We start from the raw sequence: 17742 nt of genomic DNA on the forward strand, positions 1-17742 counted from the left end.
AAATGATATAGCCTATTAAATAATATACAGAATGCTATACGACATAAGCAAATAAATATTTTATATAAACACACAAAAGTGTATGTGAAAGCATAAATATCTATAAAATATATATTATATCAATATTATTAATGATAAAATGAAAAGAAAATAATTCATTTCTTTTTTTTCAGTTTTTTTTGAATTTACCAATTTGGACTATGTTCCAATAGTAAAAATTAATTTAAAAAAATAAGTGGAAAGCTATTAATCTCTATATATTTATTATTGTTTCCAATTATACTGCATAACTGAATTATTTTTTAATGCTTACATGAAAAGGGCACAATAAAAATAATTTAATATGCAATACTATATGTACATGATATATATGTATTCAGCAATATATGCATAATATAAATATCTACAGCGTTTTATTATTTTTTAATTTTCTCCCATCTATAATAATTATATTTATATTTCAAAAATAATATATATATATATAAGGAAAACCTCTATTATTTTAATATATCATTCAAAAATTCGAAATTAAAAAAAACTTTAAAAACTGCAGAACTTAATTGTAATTAGAAATATTGTTTTAAAAATTTATTTTGTACCTTGCTAAATATATTAAATAACAAATAAATATATTTATATATATTTCCATACTTTCTACTTTTAACTGTAAAGTTATATATTCTTATATTTTTTATCAAAAATGGATATGTTAAACCCTCAATTTGAAGCCATTGGAAAGGAGTTTGTAAATCACTATTTCCAATTATTTAATACTGGAAGGTAAAAAAAAATGAAAAAGAAGAACGAAAAAAATAACGAAAAAAAAAATGCAATGCATATAATGCATGTATGGAGTTCTGCTATATAATACAATCGTACAACATGTATCTAAATGCTTCATAATAATGCAATAAATCAGTAGATTTTATAAAATTTGTGTATTTAAGCTTTTTATTATATTATTATTTATGACTATATGTGTTTTTTTTCTTTTGTCTCTATATATAGAAATGAATTGGCTAGCCTTTATAAAGACATAAGTATGATGAGTTTCGAAAATGACCAATGTAGAGGAACTAACCAAATAATCGAAAGATTAAATAAATTGCCACCAACAGTAGTACATAAATGCTTAAGCTTGGATATTCAACCCACCCCAAATAATGGAATTTTAATATTAGTTTGTGGTGATATCATTATTGAAGAAAATAAGCCTTTAAAATTTGTCAGGACATTTCACTTATTCCCCTTACCTAGTGGCGGATATTTCAGTAATACAAAATTATTACATATATACATGAACATATGTATATGAATTTTCGTAGCATATTCATTTGGGTAAACATTATTTTTTCTTTCTTTTTTTTATTTTTTTTCAGTTTTCAATGATTTATTCAGATTTTGTATCAGTTAAGCAGTCACTTTAAAAAATGTGATGCATAGAGCAGCGACGAAATTATTAAGTTACACTTAACCTTAACTTATTTATTATATCTATTTTATTTTTGAATAAGTAAATTCATTCATTTTAGAATTATATGCCATTTATGCTGACATCTACTCATGTATTTAAATAATGTTATTATTTATTTCACTGCAATGCTCGCTTTTATAATAAAACTAAAATAATCCTATAGGGAACGAATAAATAATATATGAGTATATATAGATAGAAAACGATAAAAAATAAAACTTATATTATTCGCATAGAAAAAATCTTATATATGCGCATTCTTTCTTGCACCTGCTTCTATTTTTTTACTTATGAAATTATTTAGCTAAGGATAAAGAACGTAAAAATAAATATAATTATGGGGGATATCACATATACCTTTTCCATTAATCGCAATATTGTTTCTATTGGTGATACTATCTTTGAATATTTCGAAAAAATACCCTCATCTATAATATAGATACACTCACTTATATGCATCTTTGATTTTTCTGTATGGCAAATATTTACAAATTATTGTAATAATAGCCATTATTAAAGGATATATTAGTTAGGATTAAAAAATTATAATTTGGTATATATTAGTTTTTATTTTCTGATTTCAAATTTATTTACTTAGGCTTTTAATGTGTGCTATGTATTATAAAGATATGTCTATCAAAAACTTTATCATACATCCATTTATATCTACAAAAAATATAGATAATGGAGAAAAATGTAAATTAAAAAAATAATACACTTCTTAATAATTTAGAAAAAAAATTAGAATAGTTTGTAGAAATAATTAAAAAGATGTACATATATATATGTGTAAATATTTACTTCAGTTTCTTAGACATAAATAAAAAATATTATTATGTCTAGTGTACTAATATAGATGTGCTGAAATAAAAAAAATAATAATATTAATAATTTAATCTTATTATTCAAGATATGAACATTTTCCGTCAAAAAATAATATAACAAAAATAAAGCTAAGATATCTCATTATAATTTATATTTTTATGATTATCCATATTTATACTAAAAATGCACAACATGCATATATGTAGGACATTTTCTCCTATTGTACAATATCCACAATTAATATAAAAATATAATTGATTTTTTTTCGGCAAACAAATGGTAGGAGATATTATAAAAAAAGATTACACAGGTTTTATAATTAATGAAGAGGATGAGTTTTTAAATATATTTAATTATAAAAATGTAAAATGTTTTAAATGCCCTAACTATATCTATATTGGCCAAATTAAAGGTAGACAAATTCAATTATAGTATGGTACATCTATATTTATATCTATTAAAATTGATGAACTTACATTTATATAAATAGAATGGAAGGAAAACCCGTCTTCTTTGTGTATGTGCCTCCAGTTTTTTGAGTTTTTATAATGATACAATTTTTATGTGTATTTTATGATTTTTTTTAGAATCAAATGAAGCAGAAGGAATAGAGGATAAAAAAAATGAGACAAGTGCCAATAAGAAAAAAGCAAAGGAAGAGTTAGGAAATAAAGAAAAAATAGACAAGACTAAAAAAAATATGAAAAAAAAAAAAGTAGAAAGTATTATAAAAGAAGGTTATGGTATGCTATTAAGTTTAAAAAAAAATGCTTTCGATGAAGAAATAATAGTAAACAAGTTTATTGGCAATTGGAAAAATGATAAAAAAAGTGGGTTAGGATTAAATATATATTTAAATAAAAATATATATTATGGATATTATATAAATGATATGAAAAATGGTTATGGGAATTTTATTTGGAATGATAGTAAATCAACTTATGAGGGGAATTGGACTAATGATTATATGCAGGGTAATGGAAAATATAAAAATAAAAATTATACATTTGACGGAAATTTTCATATGAACAAGTTTGTTAATTTTAATGGGGAATGGATAGATATAATTGAAATTGAAAAAAATAATTCTAAAAACAATAGAGTTAATAAACAAATAGTTTTAAATAATAATATAGATGTTATTATATTGCCTTTTGATTTTTTAAAAGTTAATCTCAAAAAAATTGCTAATACAATTAAGTATAATTATAATAAAATACCTTTTATTATACGTTCTAAAAATTTTGTGGACAAACATAAGCAAAATATTGATTTGCCGAAACTTATTTTTTTAAGTTATTACTTAAATGGATTAGAAGTAGAAAACAATTTGGACGATGGCCAGCTAACTTTTGATAGTTTGGGAAAGGATATTTTAAAAAACCAAAATATAAATTTTGACCAAGATCACAACAGTTACAATATATCAAATTTTGATGAAACGGAATCTGAATCAATTATCAAAAGTGAGATTTCTTGTTCTCATGCATCTGACCAATGGAGTGAATCAAATGATTCTAATAGTACTGGAAAAAATAGTTCTAACGATAGAAGTAGCGAATTAGAAGATTCCATCACTGCTTCTAATAGTGATGATTCTACAGCTTCTTATGGATCTAGAATGTCTATATTTTCCAATATTCCCGAAGTAAGTAGCAAAGAAAATAGTTTAAATTCAATAAAGGATGATAATGAAAATATAAACAATCCAAATGAATGCACACTAAATAACTTGATTGAAAACAAAACTGAAAGTTTAGAAAGTGATGGTAGTGAGTTGAAGGAATATATAAAAAATCGAAATTCATCGAACGTAGAGATGGACAAAAATGCAAAAGATACATTCTCAAAAAGTGGTAGCATACGAGAAAATAATATAGACAATAATGAAAATGATAACAATTTAAATGAATCAAATTGTGATTCTAAAAATAGAGAATGTTATGATCTTAAAATGAACAATGATAGCACTTATGCTAATATTGAAAAAAAAAGAAAAAATGAAATAAATAAATTAATCAACAAATATGTCAATATTTATAATAATTGTGAAAGCGATTCAAGTGAGTATAGCATATTATCTAGTGGAAAGGAAACAGACAAAAGTTGTAAAAACGATACTAATAATGAGAATACAACTGAACAAATGAAAAGTGAGGAGAACGAAAATAAAAATGAAAAAGACATGGAGGAACCCCCTAATAAAATAATCAATATAAATAGCAAAGGGAATAATTCTGATAATATGAATAAAATAGTTAAAAATGATATTTTAAAAATATATATAAGTATTAAGTTTTTAAAAAAATTAAGAAAATGTAATTTGTCTTGTACTTATAATATTAATAAAAAAATTAAAAACTCATTGATTTTGAATTATCCTTTTATTTTTAATCTAAATTATGGGAAAAACAATAACGAAATGACATTAGATCACCTTTTTATAAAAAATGTTACCATACCCAAGTTTTGGTAAGAGAGAAAAAAAGCATAATAATAGTAGCGATAACTATATTAATATTTTTTACATATTTGAAATATATATAAGGATATTAACATTCATAAATATGTAAACAAAGCATTGGTTTTACATTTCGTATGTTTTGGGTTTCATTTTTTTTAATAGGAACTTAAGTAACTATTTTGGAAATTCTGTGGATAAAATTCCTAAAGACATTTTCACGCCTTTGTATTTTGATTTCAAAAGTGAAAACAAAAACATTTTTAATTTTTCTCAAATTAATAAAAATGACAAGATAAATTTAGAGAATGACTGTGAGGAAACACCTTTTAATCTTAATTTTTTTATGGTTACAGACTTATTAGTAGATGAGACAAACGATATAAATTATTTAAAATCACTACTTATAGATAAATTTAAAGACTATTTATATGTAAACAATTTATTTTTTATCATAATTGAGTGATAATCAGATTGTATGTATGTGTTTTTTTCTTAAATGCTTTGAACAAGAAACATGGGATATTAAATTTAAAAACAATTTGTATTAGAAAATATTTACATTCATTTATGCATAGAACAATTAAAAAAAAGAAAGATAAATGTAGAGTTAAACATAAATTCGATCTAAATTATCCATTCGGACTCGTCTTTCCTCCTCGAGCTCCATAATATAGCTCCAGTGGTCTTTAGTTATTTCATCAGATCCATCTGAAAATGCAAATATTCTGGACATGCATATCCATGTATTTAGAATAAATTGATTTATGGACTTATTTGTTTGTCTCAATGTAACAAAATAATCGGTAATATAATTCTGTATGTCTGTAGTAATTTTTGCAGAATGGTTTTTTGATAATATATAATTTATATATCTTCTAAATTGCATAAGTTCTTTTTCATTTGGCTTATAATTCTCATAGGTATTTTTAAATTCATTTGAAAATGAAATAGATTTTGAAATGTTTTCATCATCATTAGATTTATTTTGATCAATTCCAATGTTATTTTTTTGATCTGTTTTTAAGTTGTCTACTCCTATATTTTTTGAGGTTTCTATTTTGCTAGCTCCATTTAAATATGATTCCTTCTCATCATTACTTGTATTTAGAGATTTTCTCTCTTTTTGAAGTATAGGAACAGATATGTCGATATAATTGTAAAACATTGATTTTTTTTGTGATAGCATTAATATATTATTTTGCGTTTCAAAAGTAATATCAGTATTAAAGATATATGGTAGTTCTTGTGATGTTATTAATCTTTCTATGCACTGAAAATTTTTTATGCCAATGCTATTAAGATTACCTACATCTAATAAACATTCATCAAAAGCAATGTAAGTATTATTAGCTAGCTGAAGTTTTCCTTTTTTTAATTCTCCATTATCATTATTCATAACAGATACTAAATAGTTACTATTTAATTTACTTAAAGAGAGAGGAATATATCTATATAAAGGAATCAAGTTTATGAACATATTATTTATATTTATAATATTGTTAGAAAATGTTTTTCCATCATTATTGAAATTATTAATATTTTTTGTGATGGGAATTTGGTTAACAGTATTTTCCATGGGGTCTTCTGGTTTTGTTATATCTCTTTTTATATAATTTAAATCCTTTTGATCATTGTTTAATGCATTGGGATTTTGTTGACATGGTTTGTCGTTAGAAGTATTTTTTGTTAACAAGTTAAAAATACCTAGACTAAATTTACCCAATTTTAATTTGCTCTCATTAATATAACTTGCACATAAGTAAAAAAATATATAATTAGCAACTAATAAATCATTAGAAAAATGTGTAGAAATATATATTATTAGATGCTTTCTCAAATCATTTACATTATTGAATGGACCACTTTCTAAAATATTTGTAAGATCATTTTTAAATAATATACAATTGTTTATAGGATTAAAAATATTTATTTTAGTATAGCGGAAGACATGAATACATGGATATTTTAAAAAATTTTGATCATGGGAAAAATAATAATTTAAATTTTTTTGATAGTCTTCATAATCTTTGATTTGATGCTTACGAAATATACCTATTATTTCAATTATATCATTTAATTTTAAAAAATCTTCTGAATTTTTCCCGTTATATTGACTATTAGCATCATAAATTTTTACTATACATCTCATTTTTTGGGAAGTAATAAATTCTTTATCTTTTTCTTCTTTTATAGTTCCATTTTGAGACTGTTCATTCTTTAATAAAGAATTTGGTATGCCATTATTTATATTGTCTAAATTATTTTCCGAAGGATTAGAGCATATGTTAGTTTTTTCATTTTTTACATTATATGAGCTTTCGGTCAATCTGGATTCACTAATACGAACTAATTTGCATGAATGCCCAATTGAATCTGAATTTTTATTAGCACTTTGTTCATAATTATTTGGGTTTTTTAAAAAAAATTCGGAATTACTAAGATGTGAAGTATAGTCATACAAATCTTTACACCATGAACCTTTATTCCCTGGTACATTTGTACATAAAAATAAATATCGATTCCAATATTTGGTGAAATTACTATAATTATCATAAGGCATAATATCTTTCTTATCTTTTTGTGTGCCGCTTTCTTCATTTTCCTTTGCATTATCCTTATTTGCTTGTTCAGTGTTGTCGTTATATTTCTCATAGTTTGATTCATAGTATTCACCAATCCCATATTTTTTTTCGCTATCTTCAATTACTTCCCAATTATCGTCCATATCAATATAGTCTCTATATTTTGAGCTTTTTAAAATGATTTCTCCAGTTTTTTTGTTTCTTAATTTATAAATCCCAAGGTAGCATTCAGGAGAAATGATTTGCTGAACCATACAAGTCCATCTAACTAATGTTGCATCTTTTAATTCGTTTAAATCGGGAAATGAATTTATGCATACACAATTATCTACATTATTATTATTAAGAAGAATATTGCTTCCTTTTTCTTTTATAATTGTTTCAGAAATATCATTTCTTGGGGCAATGTTTTTGTTTCCATCTAAAGGTGTTTCATTTGTTAGATTACAGATTTTCTTTTCTTTCTTCTCTTCAGATTGTTCAGTGCTTTTGTTATCATCATTTATATTTTTTGATATTCCATTTCCTAGTTCTATATATCTATTAACTATTATGCCTTCATCCCAATCTGCATCTATTTTTTTGACCCCCTTAGTTTTTGTATAGTCTAAAAAAAAAGTATCTATTTGATTTAATACGTTCATATTGAAGAGTTTGTCCTTTATGCATATGTAAGTGTGTGTAAAAACTTATGTATGTGTGTTTATTTTGAGCTCAATTATTATGGGAAAAGAATCGCACGCCTTCTCAATGCAGGATATGTATATACAAGCCAAAGGTGTGTTACTATTGAATATATATATTTTTTAATTTATCAATATATGTAGGCCCTCACTATAATAGTATTTAGTTATCCATTCGTAAATTTCGTTATATATTTTATCACTTTTTTTTTCTTTCCTTTAATGCATCCTTTTATCGAATTTATAAACAGCTTGATCAATACAATTTTTATAATTATCTTTTTTTATGAAAAGTTTTAATTTGTATTTTTCTCATACAAATGTTTAAGATGTTTCTCTTTTTTTCTTAATACATATAGGGGTGTTCTCTCATTTATTTTTACACTTGATCACCTTTATATATACAAAATGTATGAATGCATCTCTATAAGTGTGTTTTTTTATATCTTTAATTATTTTCCGTTGATGAACAGCTAATTAATTTCATGGTATTATGATGATATGTTTTTCCATTTATATAATTTTTTTTATTTCTTAAGTGATTATATTTTCCGTCAATATTTTGTATAAATATATACCGATGTGTTTATACATATGTGCACATATATACTTAAAAAAAATTATAAGTCCGTTTTCTTAGTCTCCGTTTGTGAGTTTTTCTTAAATGCCCATTTTTTTTCTTAACATATATCTGAAATATTTACATATATAATATAAATTTATAATTCATTAATACACTAGGGCAAATAACCACACAATTTAATAAATTTTTTAGAACCCTTAATCACATTTTCTCCTTTTCTTTTCTAACATCTATAAAGCAGATATTTTTAATCGTCGATGTAAAATCGTTCTTTTACTTTTTACTCTCTAGATATTCACGCACAAAAAATGGAAAGTGTATAAAATAAATAATTATAAGATAAGATAAGATATATGTGTCGGAATCATGTCACTTTAAGCCTATAGGGATAATTGATAATGTGTTACTAAAAAGTTTTATGCATTTGCATATACTTGAAAAATAATAGTTTTAAATCAAAAGAGGTTTAAACAAGTGTGTATGCATGTACTCCAAATTATATATACGTAGTTTGAACGGAATGACCATAGAAATATATGAAACCCTAAAACAGATGAGTACTCAGGGGAGCATATATACCCATTCATTTACTCACTGTTTATATGTAAAATTATAAACAAAATTTATTTCTCTACAAACGAATAAAAATCATTGCAATACCATCTTAAGTATCTTAGTTTATCTATAGCTTGCTAAAAATGTTTTTTAACCTTTTAACAAAATAGGCATTTATTCGTAATTTTATTTTAAATTAAGATATAATGGTAGCACTAATAATAAAATCATTTTTGAAAAATTGCATAATTATTTTAATTCTCTATACACTATTATATATAGTCTCAAAATATTATATGGAAACAATGTATATTTTAAAACATTCGCTTTATAGTAATACATAAAGTCTAAGTTTGGTGTTTGTTAAGTTCCATTTGTGTACCCTCCTATCAAAGAGAGGTATTATATAAACACATGAATATATAAATACATATTACATGAAAAAACGAACATACATGCTACAGCATACATTCATTTATACATTCACACATTTTAAAGTATTAATAAATTGGGTATTTTCTAACTATGAATAAACATAAATGATAAATATATAGGAAGGACAAAAAATATAAAATATTATAAAAATAAAATACAATACTATTACAATGAGGTGAATATAAGTATCAATGAATGATTCAAAAAACATATTAAATCGGTAATAATAATATTAAAAAAAATAATGCAATATAAAAATTTGATATTTATTGAAAATAGACTCTATGTAGTATCAGCTTATTAAAGATCATCAGGGACATTTGCAAGCATAATTTTTAGATATCTAGTTAATCTGTAACCTCCCAAAGCAATTTGTTCATTTAAAACTTTTTTTAAATTAATAACATATGCATTTGATAAATCATATGAGGTATGTCTATTTAAAGTATCAAATGGGAAAGCTGAATAGATATGTTTAACAGCTTGCTCATAACTGTCCTCAACTATATAATCCAAAAAGTCAACTTCCTCCATTCCGTTCTCTAATCTCTCTCCAAAATATTCAGGAGGGTATGCTTTCATTAAGTCACGAGCATCTTTTGTTACTTCCTCGACAGTAGCATGTGGCCATCTTTTATCTCTGGCATGAAAAACGCAATCACATAAGTGATGTAATTTTTCAGTACGGTGATTATAACTGACATTAATAGCTGTTCCTCCATAATCTCCTTGGATGAAATTTTTATTAAAGAATGTGGTAGTATGTAAAGGTTGGTGCATGTCACCAAAAACATGAATAAAATATCTTAATTGGAAATTATAAGAAAAATAACTACCATAATTTTTTCTTTTTTCGAATGATTTTAAGTTATGAAATATTCTTTTTGTAATGGTTAATGAGTTGTCTGTGTTTTTATAATATTCTTTATGATACATATCTAAATCAATGTGGGTAGGATTATATGGTACATTAATATAATGCCATTTGTCCATTAAATCAATACCATCCATTCTTTTAGTAGTATCTATAGGATGTTGATAGTATTTAATATGATCTGGCCATACAGCTGCATATACATGATTATTGAAATCGTTATCTTCTTTGTAATTTTGGAATATTTTGGTTAAAAGTTTTTTTTCACTATCATTAAGTCCTTCATATGCTATGGCACTTATTAACATATGTCCTTCATCTGACCAGCAAGCTGCTTCTTTCAAAAGCAATAAGGAAAACAATCCACAGGAAATTATGTATTTAATAAATCCCATTTTTTTTGTTTTTGTGAAAAATAAAAAAATGGTTTATTTAGATAATGAGAAATTATATTAGTTGAATGATAAAAATTAAAGTATAAAATAAAATTAAATTATTTTAATTATACTTTTTCTAAAATATAGTTAGAATAATTTAAAAAATATAATATATAAATAATTAGTATATTAATTTAAAAAACTTAGAAAATATTAATTATAAATTTTTTAATATTGACTAAATATTAACAATAATCATTTGATTATTTTTAATTTCAAAATTTTAATAATAAAATATTCTAAACTAAAAATGTTATAAAACATGTTAGGCATATGCGTTAAAACTCATAGCTAGTTCAAATAAAAAAAAAAAAAAAACAATTTAATTTCTCGGAATTTCCTTAATAGGGTAAAAAAAAAATTTGTACATAGTATATGATTTAAAGGTAATTCAAAGAATTTTTCAATATATTGTAAAATTATATAAATAAACTATACAAAGAAATTAAAAATGAAAAAATTGAAAATAAAAATTCGCATAATGTAAAATATTAATATATGCTTGTACAAGGTATTAATACAGAACCGTGAACAGTTATTTACTTAAAGCTAAAACACAAAGGTTAGGTGTATATATATAAGCATAAAAAATCGGTTGAAAAGTAATACTATATAATTATTAAAGGTAGGCATCACAATGAATTACTTTTCAATGGAAAATATGCTATCTATAATAAAAAGATGTGTATACAAATTTGAGAATTAAACACGTGGGATATATGCTTAATTAATTTACTCGTAAATGTCAATTAAATATAAACAACTATCATTTAAATAAATAAAATATGGTTATAATCATTTATCATATCAAAGAATGCATAAAATGAAAGCAGCATATCTACACAAATACGAAATATGTAGTAATAAAATAGTAATTTAAACTTATGATAGCAAACGGAAACAAATAATACAAAAATTGATGTTCTAGCATAAATATTTTATCATTTTGGTTCTATTTCATAATATATAAATTTGTGTCATCCAATTTTTTAAAGCATAAATATAATTCATACTTAGCTATGGAAAAAGCAAATGCATGAACACATCTATTAAAATATACGAAAAAATAAAAAGTCGTGTTTTTTTTTCGGTTTATAAACAATATTTAAGAAATGCAAGTAGAATATAAAAATGAAAAAAGGTTATTTAACTGTATACAGTTTTATAGCATATATTATGGTGAATTTAGCTAGCCATTACAAATGCCACTCAATTAGTATTAAATGTCCTACTTACCAAATAAATATATTAAAAGGAATTACAGAGGAAAATATAAATGGAAATATATGTAAATTAGGAACAAAATGTAAACACCTTTTCAATAATTCATCAAATGGAATAGTAACCGGATATAGAAATTCATATTTTATTAAAACAGCAATGTTGCAGAAAGGACATAAATTAAAGGAAAATAAAGTCAATATAATAATATTAAAAAAAAAAGATCAAAATATTAATAAAGCGCATGTGCGTAATTTAAAAATCGCTTGTACAAATGATAATATACTAAACCAAGAAAAAAATGAATCTTCCAATACTCAAAATAATACAAATATGAATAATCAACCTCCGATAAAAAATAGTGACATGGTTGGAGAATGTGAATATAATGCTGAAAAGGAAAGAGAAGATGATATAAAAAATGGAGAAGAAAATAATAGTAACAAATTAAATGACGAATTATTGAACGAAATAAATATGAATAGAATCAGTGAAGAAGAAAACAGTATTGCGCCCAAAGACATGGAAGATGGTTTTGACATACTAAAACATTTTAATGTAGAAAATGATAATTCTTTAATTAGTAATGTAGATCCTGAAAAAAGCAAAGAACTTATAAATAGCGATTATTTTAAAAATATGATGAAAGAATTAAAATTAAATGAAGATGATATTTTAAGCATGTTAAGAAAAAACGAAAAAAATGTTACCAAATTAATTAGTGAAAATTTAACAGTTGAACAAATTGAAAAAAAAGCAAAAAATGAAGAAAAGCGTGACGAAGAATTATTTGATGTTTATATGAATAACAATTTAAGAATAGGAAATTATATTAGTTTTAAAAAAGTTGGAAAGAAATATAAAGATATTATTAAAGAAGTGATAAATATTTTACTTCGTAATAATATTCAAATTAAAGATATTATTAAAGATGTTGAAGAAGGTAGATATGAAATAAACAAACTTATATCTATATTAAAACACCATGAAATTTTTAAAGATTTAGATAATAGTGTTTTAGATGAAATAATTAAAAAATCAGTGTTAATGGGATATCTTAATGAAAAGTTTTCAAATGACATTCATGATTTTGAATGGAATAAAAATTTTGAAAATATTATTTTCAATTCAATAAATAATGATAATTACAAATTACGAGATATTTTATGCACATATAATAGCATAAACATAAGTATTACAAATACAAAAAAAACTGATATTAATTCGGAAGAATATGATGAAATAGAAGATTCGATAAAATATTCCATTTCAGAATATGAAAAGAATAATTCTTTGGATATTCTTTCCTTTTTTAGTATCTTTGTCAATTTTAATTGATAAAACTTAATGTTAGAACATGCACAAGCATATCTATATATGGGTGTGTTGTTTCTCTATTCCATTGTTCTAACATTCGGTGTAAATTTTTCATATAACTTTTTATTTATTTGTATTTTTAATGTCAAATTAATTGTGTTTACTTTGCAATTAAAATTGAATTATAGTTATTTTCCCCACTATTGATATATTCATAGTATGGTAAATAATTATAATAAGAATTTTTTGTATGTCTCAAAAAGTAATTAATTCAATTATTAATTCTATGTGGTATTTTCCATATTTTTTTCGTAAAACTTTTTTTTTAAATAATTAATTTGGGGCTCATTATAATATGACCAACATAAAATCCACCGAGTTATTCTTCCAGTATAAGACTCAAATATTCTATATTGTGATATATACAATGGAAAGGATGCACTATTAATATTTTTAAAATAAAAAAATTTATCAAAATATAAATTATTTGCTATTATATCGTTTAAGAAATCAACTTGTTTTTTTTTATGTACACTATATAATCTCATTGATTCGATTATTTCATTTTTTATGAATTTCATATTACTTTTTTTTGATACTAATGTAGTAAACCATATTACATTGTAAAAAAATATTTTGCTTTCATTAAGCATTTTCATAATAAATTTATATTCTCCCCCTTTATGTGAATGGCTATTTATGTCTTTAGTTTTTTCATGCATATTACTATTGTCTGGTCCTATAAAAGGTGCATTATTATTATTATCATTTTTAGGTGAATTGTAATTCTCTTCGTTTGCCTTCATTTCATTATTATTACTAATTTGCTCATCCATATTATCCAAATTAACATTATTGCATATATCATATTTATTGTGGTCATTAATGTTTTCTACTTCATCCTCGTTGCTTTCAGGATAGTATACAACTTCATCTATATTTGCTTCCGTATTTCTAAAAGGATTTTTATTAAATTCTTCCAGTTGTGTATAATAAGGCGGATTACACATTGTGAAAAAGTATAAATCTGAATCTTTAATTACATTTAAAAATATTTTATGTTTATCATGTTGATACTTTAACAAGATATCATTTTCTTTATTATTTAATATGATATTTATATAAGAATATTTCAAAGAATCTATATTTATATCTACCCCTATAAAAGACCATTTATAGACAATATTTCCTAAAAGGGGATATATGCAATTAGCACCGACTCCAACATCTAAAACTTTTATTATATCCCCATATAATAATATCTGGGTATTATTGATATCATTATTGCTTCTATATATGTATGTATTTATATTGTCCTTATAATTTTCTAATGAATTTATGCTTGTAAGGTCTGATATGATATGAATATAATTAGCTCGCCCAGGTACACATGGACATAAAAAATTCTTTTTTCCTTGCTCATTTTGGTCATTCAAATTAGAATATTCTATTTCTTTGTTAATGCTACTTTGTATGCCTTCTTCATGTGCATCAATAAGATATAACAAATTATCTGTGTATTCATTATATGCTTCCAAAAGTGAATTTTTTTTTATATCATATAATTCTTCTTCATTATGATATAAAAAATATTGTTCATTATTATTATACGATGATGATGTAATAATATTGTCAATTTTATGATCTAATTTTTCATCATATATATATGGAAGAAAAAAATGAAGATTATAATACTCTTTTAACAAAGCTTTACTTAAAAAATAGGTAGCTATTGTTTTTTCAAAGTTATAAAACTTCTTTCCCTTTTTATTCACAATTAAATACTTATTTAAATATACATACTTTTCTCCTAACTCTTCAAAATTTGGTATAGAGCTTTTATGAATATTTCTTTCATGCATTAAATTAGAATGTCGATTATGCCGATTCTTCTTTTGGAAGTCATCCTTATTTTTTCTTTTCGCAAATTGTACCATTTTTGCTACATGATGCGTATATATTTTTGTTCAATATTTTTCTTTTATTTTATAATTTTTTACGATGAAAAAACGAAAAGAAAAAAACAAAAACACAAAAAAAATAAATTAATTAATTCGGTATATAGAAAGTGGGAATACTAAACAATTAATGCGAGACGCATATATGCTGTAAGCAAAAGAGAAATAAGAACCAAATGAAAATGAAGAATATACAAAAAATTAAAAAAAAATAAAAAATAAATAACACAAAATGCAAAAAAATAAAATAATTATGAAGAAAAAACGAAAGTATCGAAACGACCAAATTTTATAGCGATGTCGTTTTTTTTTTCCGAAAAAAATATAATTCAGAATGGTTGTGAGAAGGGAAATATAAGAATATTTCTATTATAATAGCAGACAAAATAGCAATCCAAAAAGGAAAAAAAATACATAATTCCTTTTCTATATAAAATTTAATGTGATAAATATATAGAAATTTGTAATGTGCACCAATTGTATGCTATATAAATGATTTCTTTCGCCTTTATTATAAATTTTCAATAGAAAAATCATATGAGTAATTACTTATAATGATTTTATCACCTTCTTTTGCCCCAATATTTTTAAGTTTTGCATTAATATTTAAATCATTTAATATTTTATTAAATACTTTTTCACTGTCATCTTTTGAAAAGTTAAAAATATCTGCTTGGTTTTCAATATATTTGCCTTTGATAATATATATATGTTCATTATATTTATGAATTTTATAATCATTAGGTGGGTAATTATCACTATTTTCTATTTGTTCAATATCACATGGTTTTGGTAAGTTACTTATAAAATTATCAATTATATTTTCTTTATTAATATTTAAAATAATTTCGTCAATTGTTTCTATAACATTTGTTCCAGTTAATGCAGATATACAAAATATTTTGTCATTTTTCAAATTTTCTTTTAAGTAATTTATAACAGTGTTTATATTTTCCTTATCTTGATATATATCGATTTTGTTGAGAATTACCACTTCTTTTTTTTTTTCAAAAATTTGATCATATTGAACTAAAACATTTTTTATATTCTTATATGTCTCAACAATACATTTATCATTAATATCAAACATGTAAATTAATACTTTACTATATTTAAGATGCTCTAAATATTTATACGAGACATTCGATAACTTTTTATCTAGCCCTTCTATAATACCTGGAAAATCAATCACGGTGTAATTCCTCGTTTTTACCCTTTCTTCACATGCTTCAGTATTTTTTTCGCTGATTTCCAATTCGTTTTTTTCGTTTTCTTCCGATACGTTGCTTTCTATTTCATGCTTGTATTCCTCTACCTTAATCGCCTCATCAGGTTCATGGCTCTCCATATCTTTTGCCTCGTTTTTACACTTATATATTCCAAAATTTGGAAATAGGGATGTGTAACTATAATTAGCTATTTTGACATTAGCATTAGTGATTTTATTTAATAATGTACTTTTTCCTACATTAGGGTATCCAATAATTCCTAGATCTGTGAAAAATATTTTTTTTAAGATAATTTGTTTTTCTTTTGTTTTTTCTCCAAATTGGCAAACATATGGTATTTTCAAACTTTTGGTTCGATATGAATAATTTCCTTTTCCACCCTTTCCACCTTTTGCTACCAATACTTTTTGATAATCTGAATGAATAAAGTTAATAAATTTATTATCTTCATAAATGATTGTATTTATTGGTATATTTATATATTCATCTTTCCCATTTTCTCCTTGTTGATTATTGTTACATCCTTTCCCCCCATTTCCAGCATAATAAAAAGCTTTTAATTTTAAATTTAAAAAGTTATCAATTTTTTTATCGCCAATTAAATATATATCACCACCTTTTCCCCCTCTGCCACCAGATGCATATTTTTTATTTTTTTTTTGGGAAAATGTTGTAAAACAACATATTCCATCTCCTCCATTTCCCCCTTTAACATTTATTATACATCTATCATGAAATTCATTTTTCTTTATCTTTTTTTCACCGCAATATATCTGATTCTTTTGTTTGATTTTATTTTTACACTTGAGATCATTTAATAAAAAGAATGGGCTTTTTTTACGCAAAAAATTAGAATCAGCATTTTTACAAAAGCTATTTTTTTGATACAAAAATAGGAAAAGGATAAATATTATAAGCATGTTTACATAGTTATTTCTTCTTGTTTTTTTAGTATATTTTATATTAATTTTGAAAATGTTAATTTCCTCATTTATACGAATTGTTATACATATATGAACGCCAGTTAAAATGATGCAAGAACTTTTATCTTCCCGCTTTACCAACAGTAAAGGGAGGAAAAAACATATAAAAAAATTATGCCATG

At 23.4% G+C, this 17742-nt stretch overlaps 7 protein-coding genes across 7 annotated transcripts; 3 read left to right on the plus strand and 4 right to left on the minus strand.

The window, feature by feature from the left end:
- Positions 1 to 700: 700 nt before the first annotated feature.
- PCHAS_1031100 (nuclear transport factor 2, putative) lies at positions 701 to 1414 on the plus strand (the record flags this gene model as incomplete). Its single annotated transcript, XM_016798432.1, has 3 exons — positions 701 to 780; positions 1009 to 1271; positions 1380 to 1414. 3 exons carry the CDS (start codon positions 701 to 703, stop codon positions 1412 to 1414), a joined length of 378 nt encoding a protein of 125 aa, XP_016655639.1.
- A 1161-nt stretch (positions 1415 to 2575) lies between these two features.
- On the plus strand, positions 2576 to 5226 carry PCHAS_1031200 (conserved Plasmodium protein, unknown function; the record flags this gene model as incomplete). Its single annotated transcript, XM_016798433.1, has 3 exons — positions 2576 to 2711; positions 2887 to 4771; positions 4926 to 5226. 3 exons carry the CDS (start codon positions 2576 to 2578, stop codon positions 5224 to 5226), a joined length of 2322 nt encoding a protein of 773 aa, XP_016655640.1.
- A 144-nt stretch (positions 5227 to 5370) lies between these two features.
- Positions 5371 to 7989, minus strand: PCHAS_1031300 (mini-chromosome maintenance complex-binding protein, putative; the record flags this gene model as incomplete). The annotated part of the gene is made up of 1 exon (XM_734487.2): positions 5371 to 7989. One exon carries the CDS (start codon positions 7987 to 7989, stop codon positions 5371 to 5373), a length of 2619 nt encoding a protein of 872 aa, XP_739580.2.
- Positions 7990 to 9901: 1912 nt separating this feature from the next.
- Positions 9902 to 10870, minus strand: PCHAS_1031400 (p1/s1 nuclease, putative; the record flags this gene model as incomplete). The annotated part of the gene is made up of 1 exon (XM_734983.1): positions 9902 to 10870. The coding sequence occupies one exon, from the start codon at positions 10868 to 10870 to the stop codon at positions 9902 to 9904; it is 969 nt and encodes a 322-aa protein (XP_740076.1).
- A 1173-nt stretch (positions 10871 to 12043) lies between these two features.
- PCHAS_1031500 (conserved Plasmodium protein, unknown function) lies at positions 12044 to 13471 on the plus strand (the record flags this gene model as incomplete). Its single annotated transcript, XM_735637.2, has 1 exon — positions 12044 to 13471. One exon carries the CDS (start codon positions 12044 to 12046, stop codon positions 13469 to 13471), a length of 1428 nt encoding a protein of 475 aa, XP_740730.2.
- A 263-nt stretch (positions 13472 to 13734) lies between these two features.
- On the minus strand, positions 13735 to 15387 carry PCHAS_1031600 (methyltransferase, putative; the record flags this gene model as incomplete). Its single annotated transcript, XM_727121.2, has 1 exon — positions 13735 to 15387. One exon carries the CDS (start codon positions 15385 to 15387, stop codon positions 13735 to 13737), a length of 1653 nt encoding a protein of 550 aa, XP_732214.2.
- Positions 15388 to 15919: 532 nt separating this feature from the next.
- PCHAS_1031700 (GTP-binding protein Obg1, putative) lies at positions 15920 to 17557 on the minus strand (the record flags this gene model as incomplete). Its single annotated transcript, XM_736329.2, has 1 exon — positions 15920 to 17557. The coding sequence occupies one exon, from the start codon at positions 17555 to 17557 to the stop codon at positions 15920 to 15922; it is 1638 nt and encodes a 545-aa protein (XP_741422.2).
- Positions 17558 to 17742: the final 185 nt, after the last annotated feature.

This window comes from Plasmodium chabaudi, assembly GCF_900002335.3.
Source record: "Plasmodium chabaudi chabaudi strain AS genome assembly, chromosome: 10".
Classification (NCBI taxonomy): domain Eukaryota; phylum Apicomplexa; class Aconoidasida; order Haemosporida; family Plasmodiidae; genus Plasmodium; species Plasmodium chabaudi.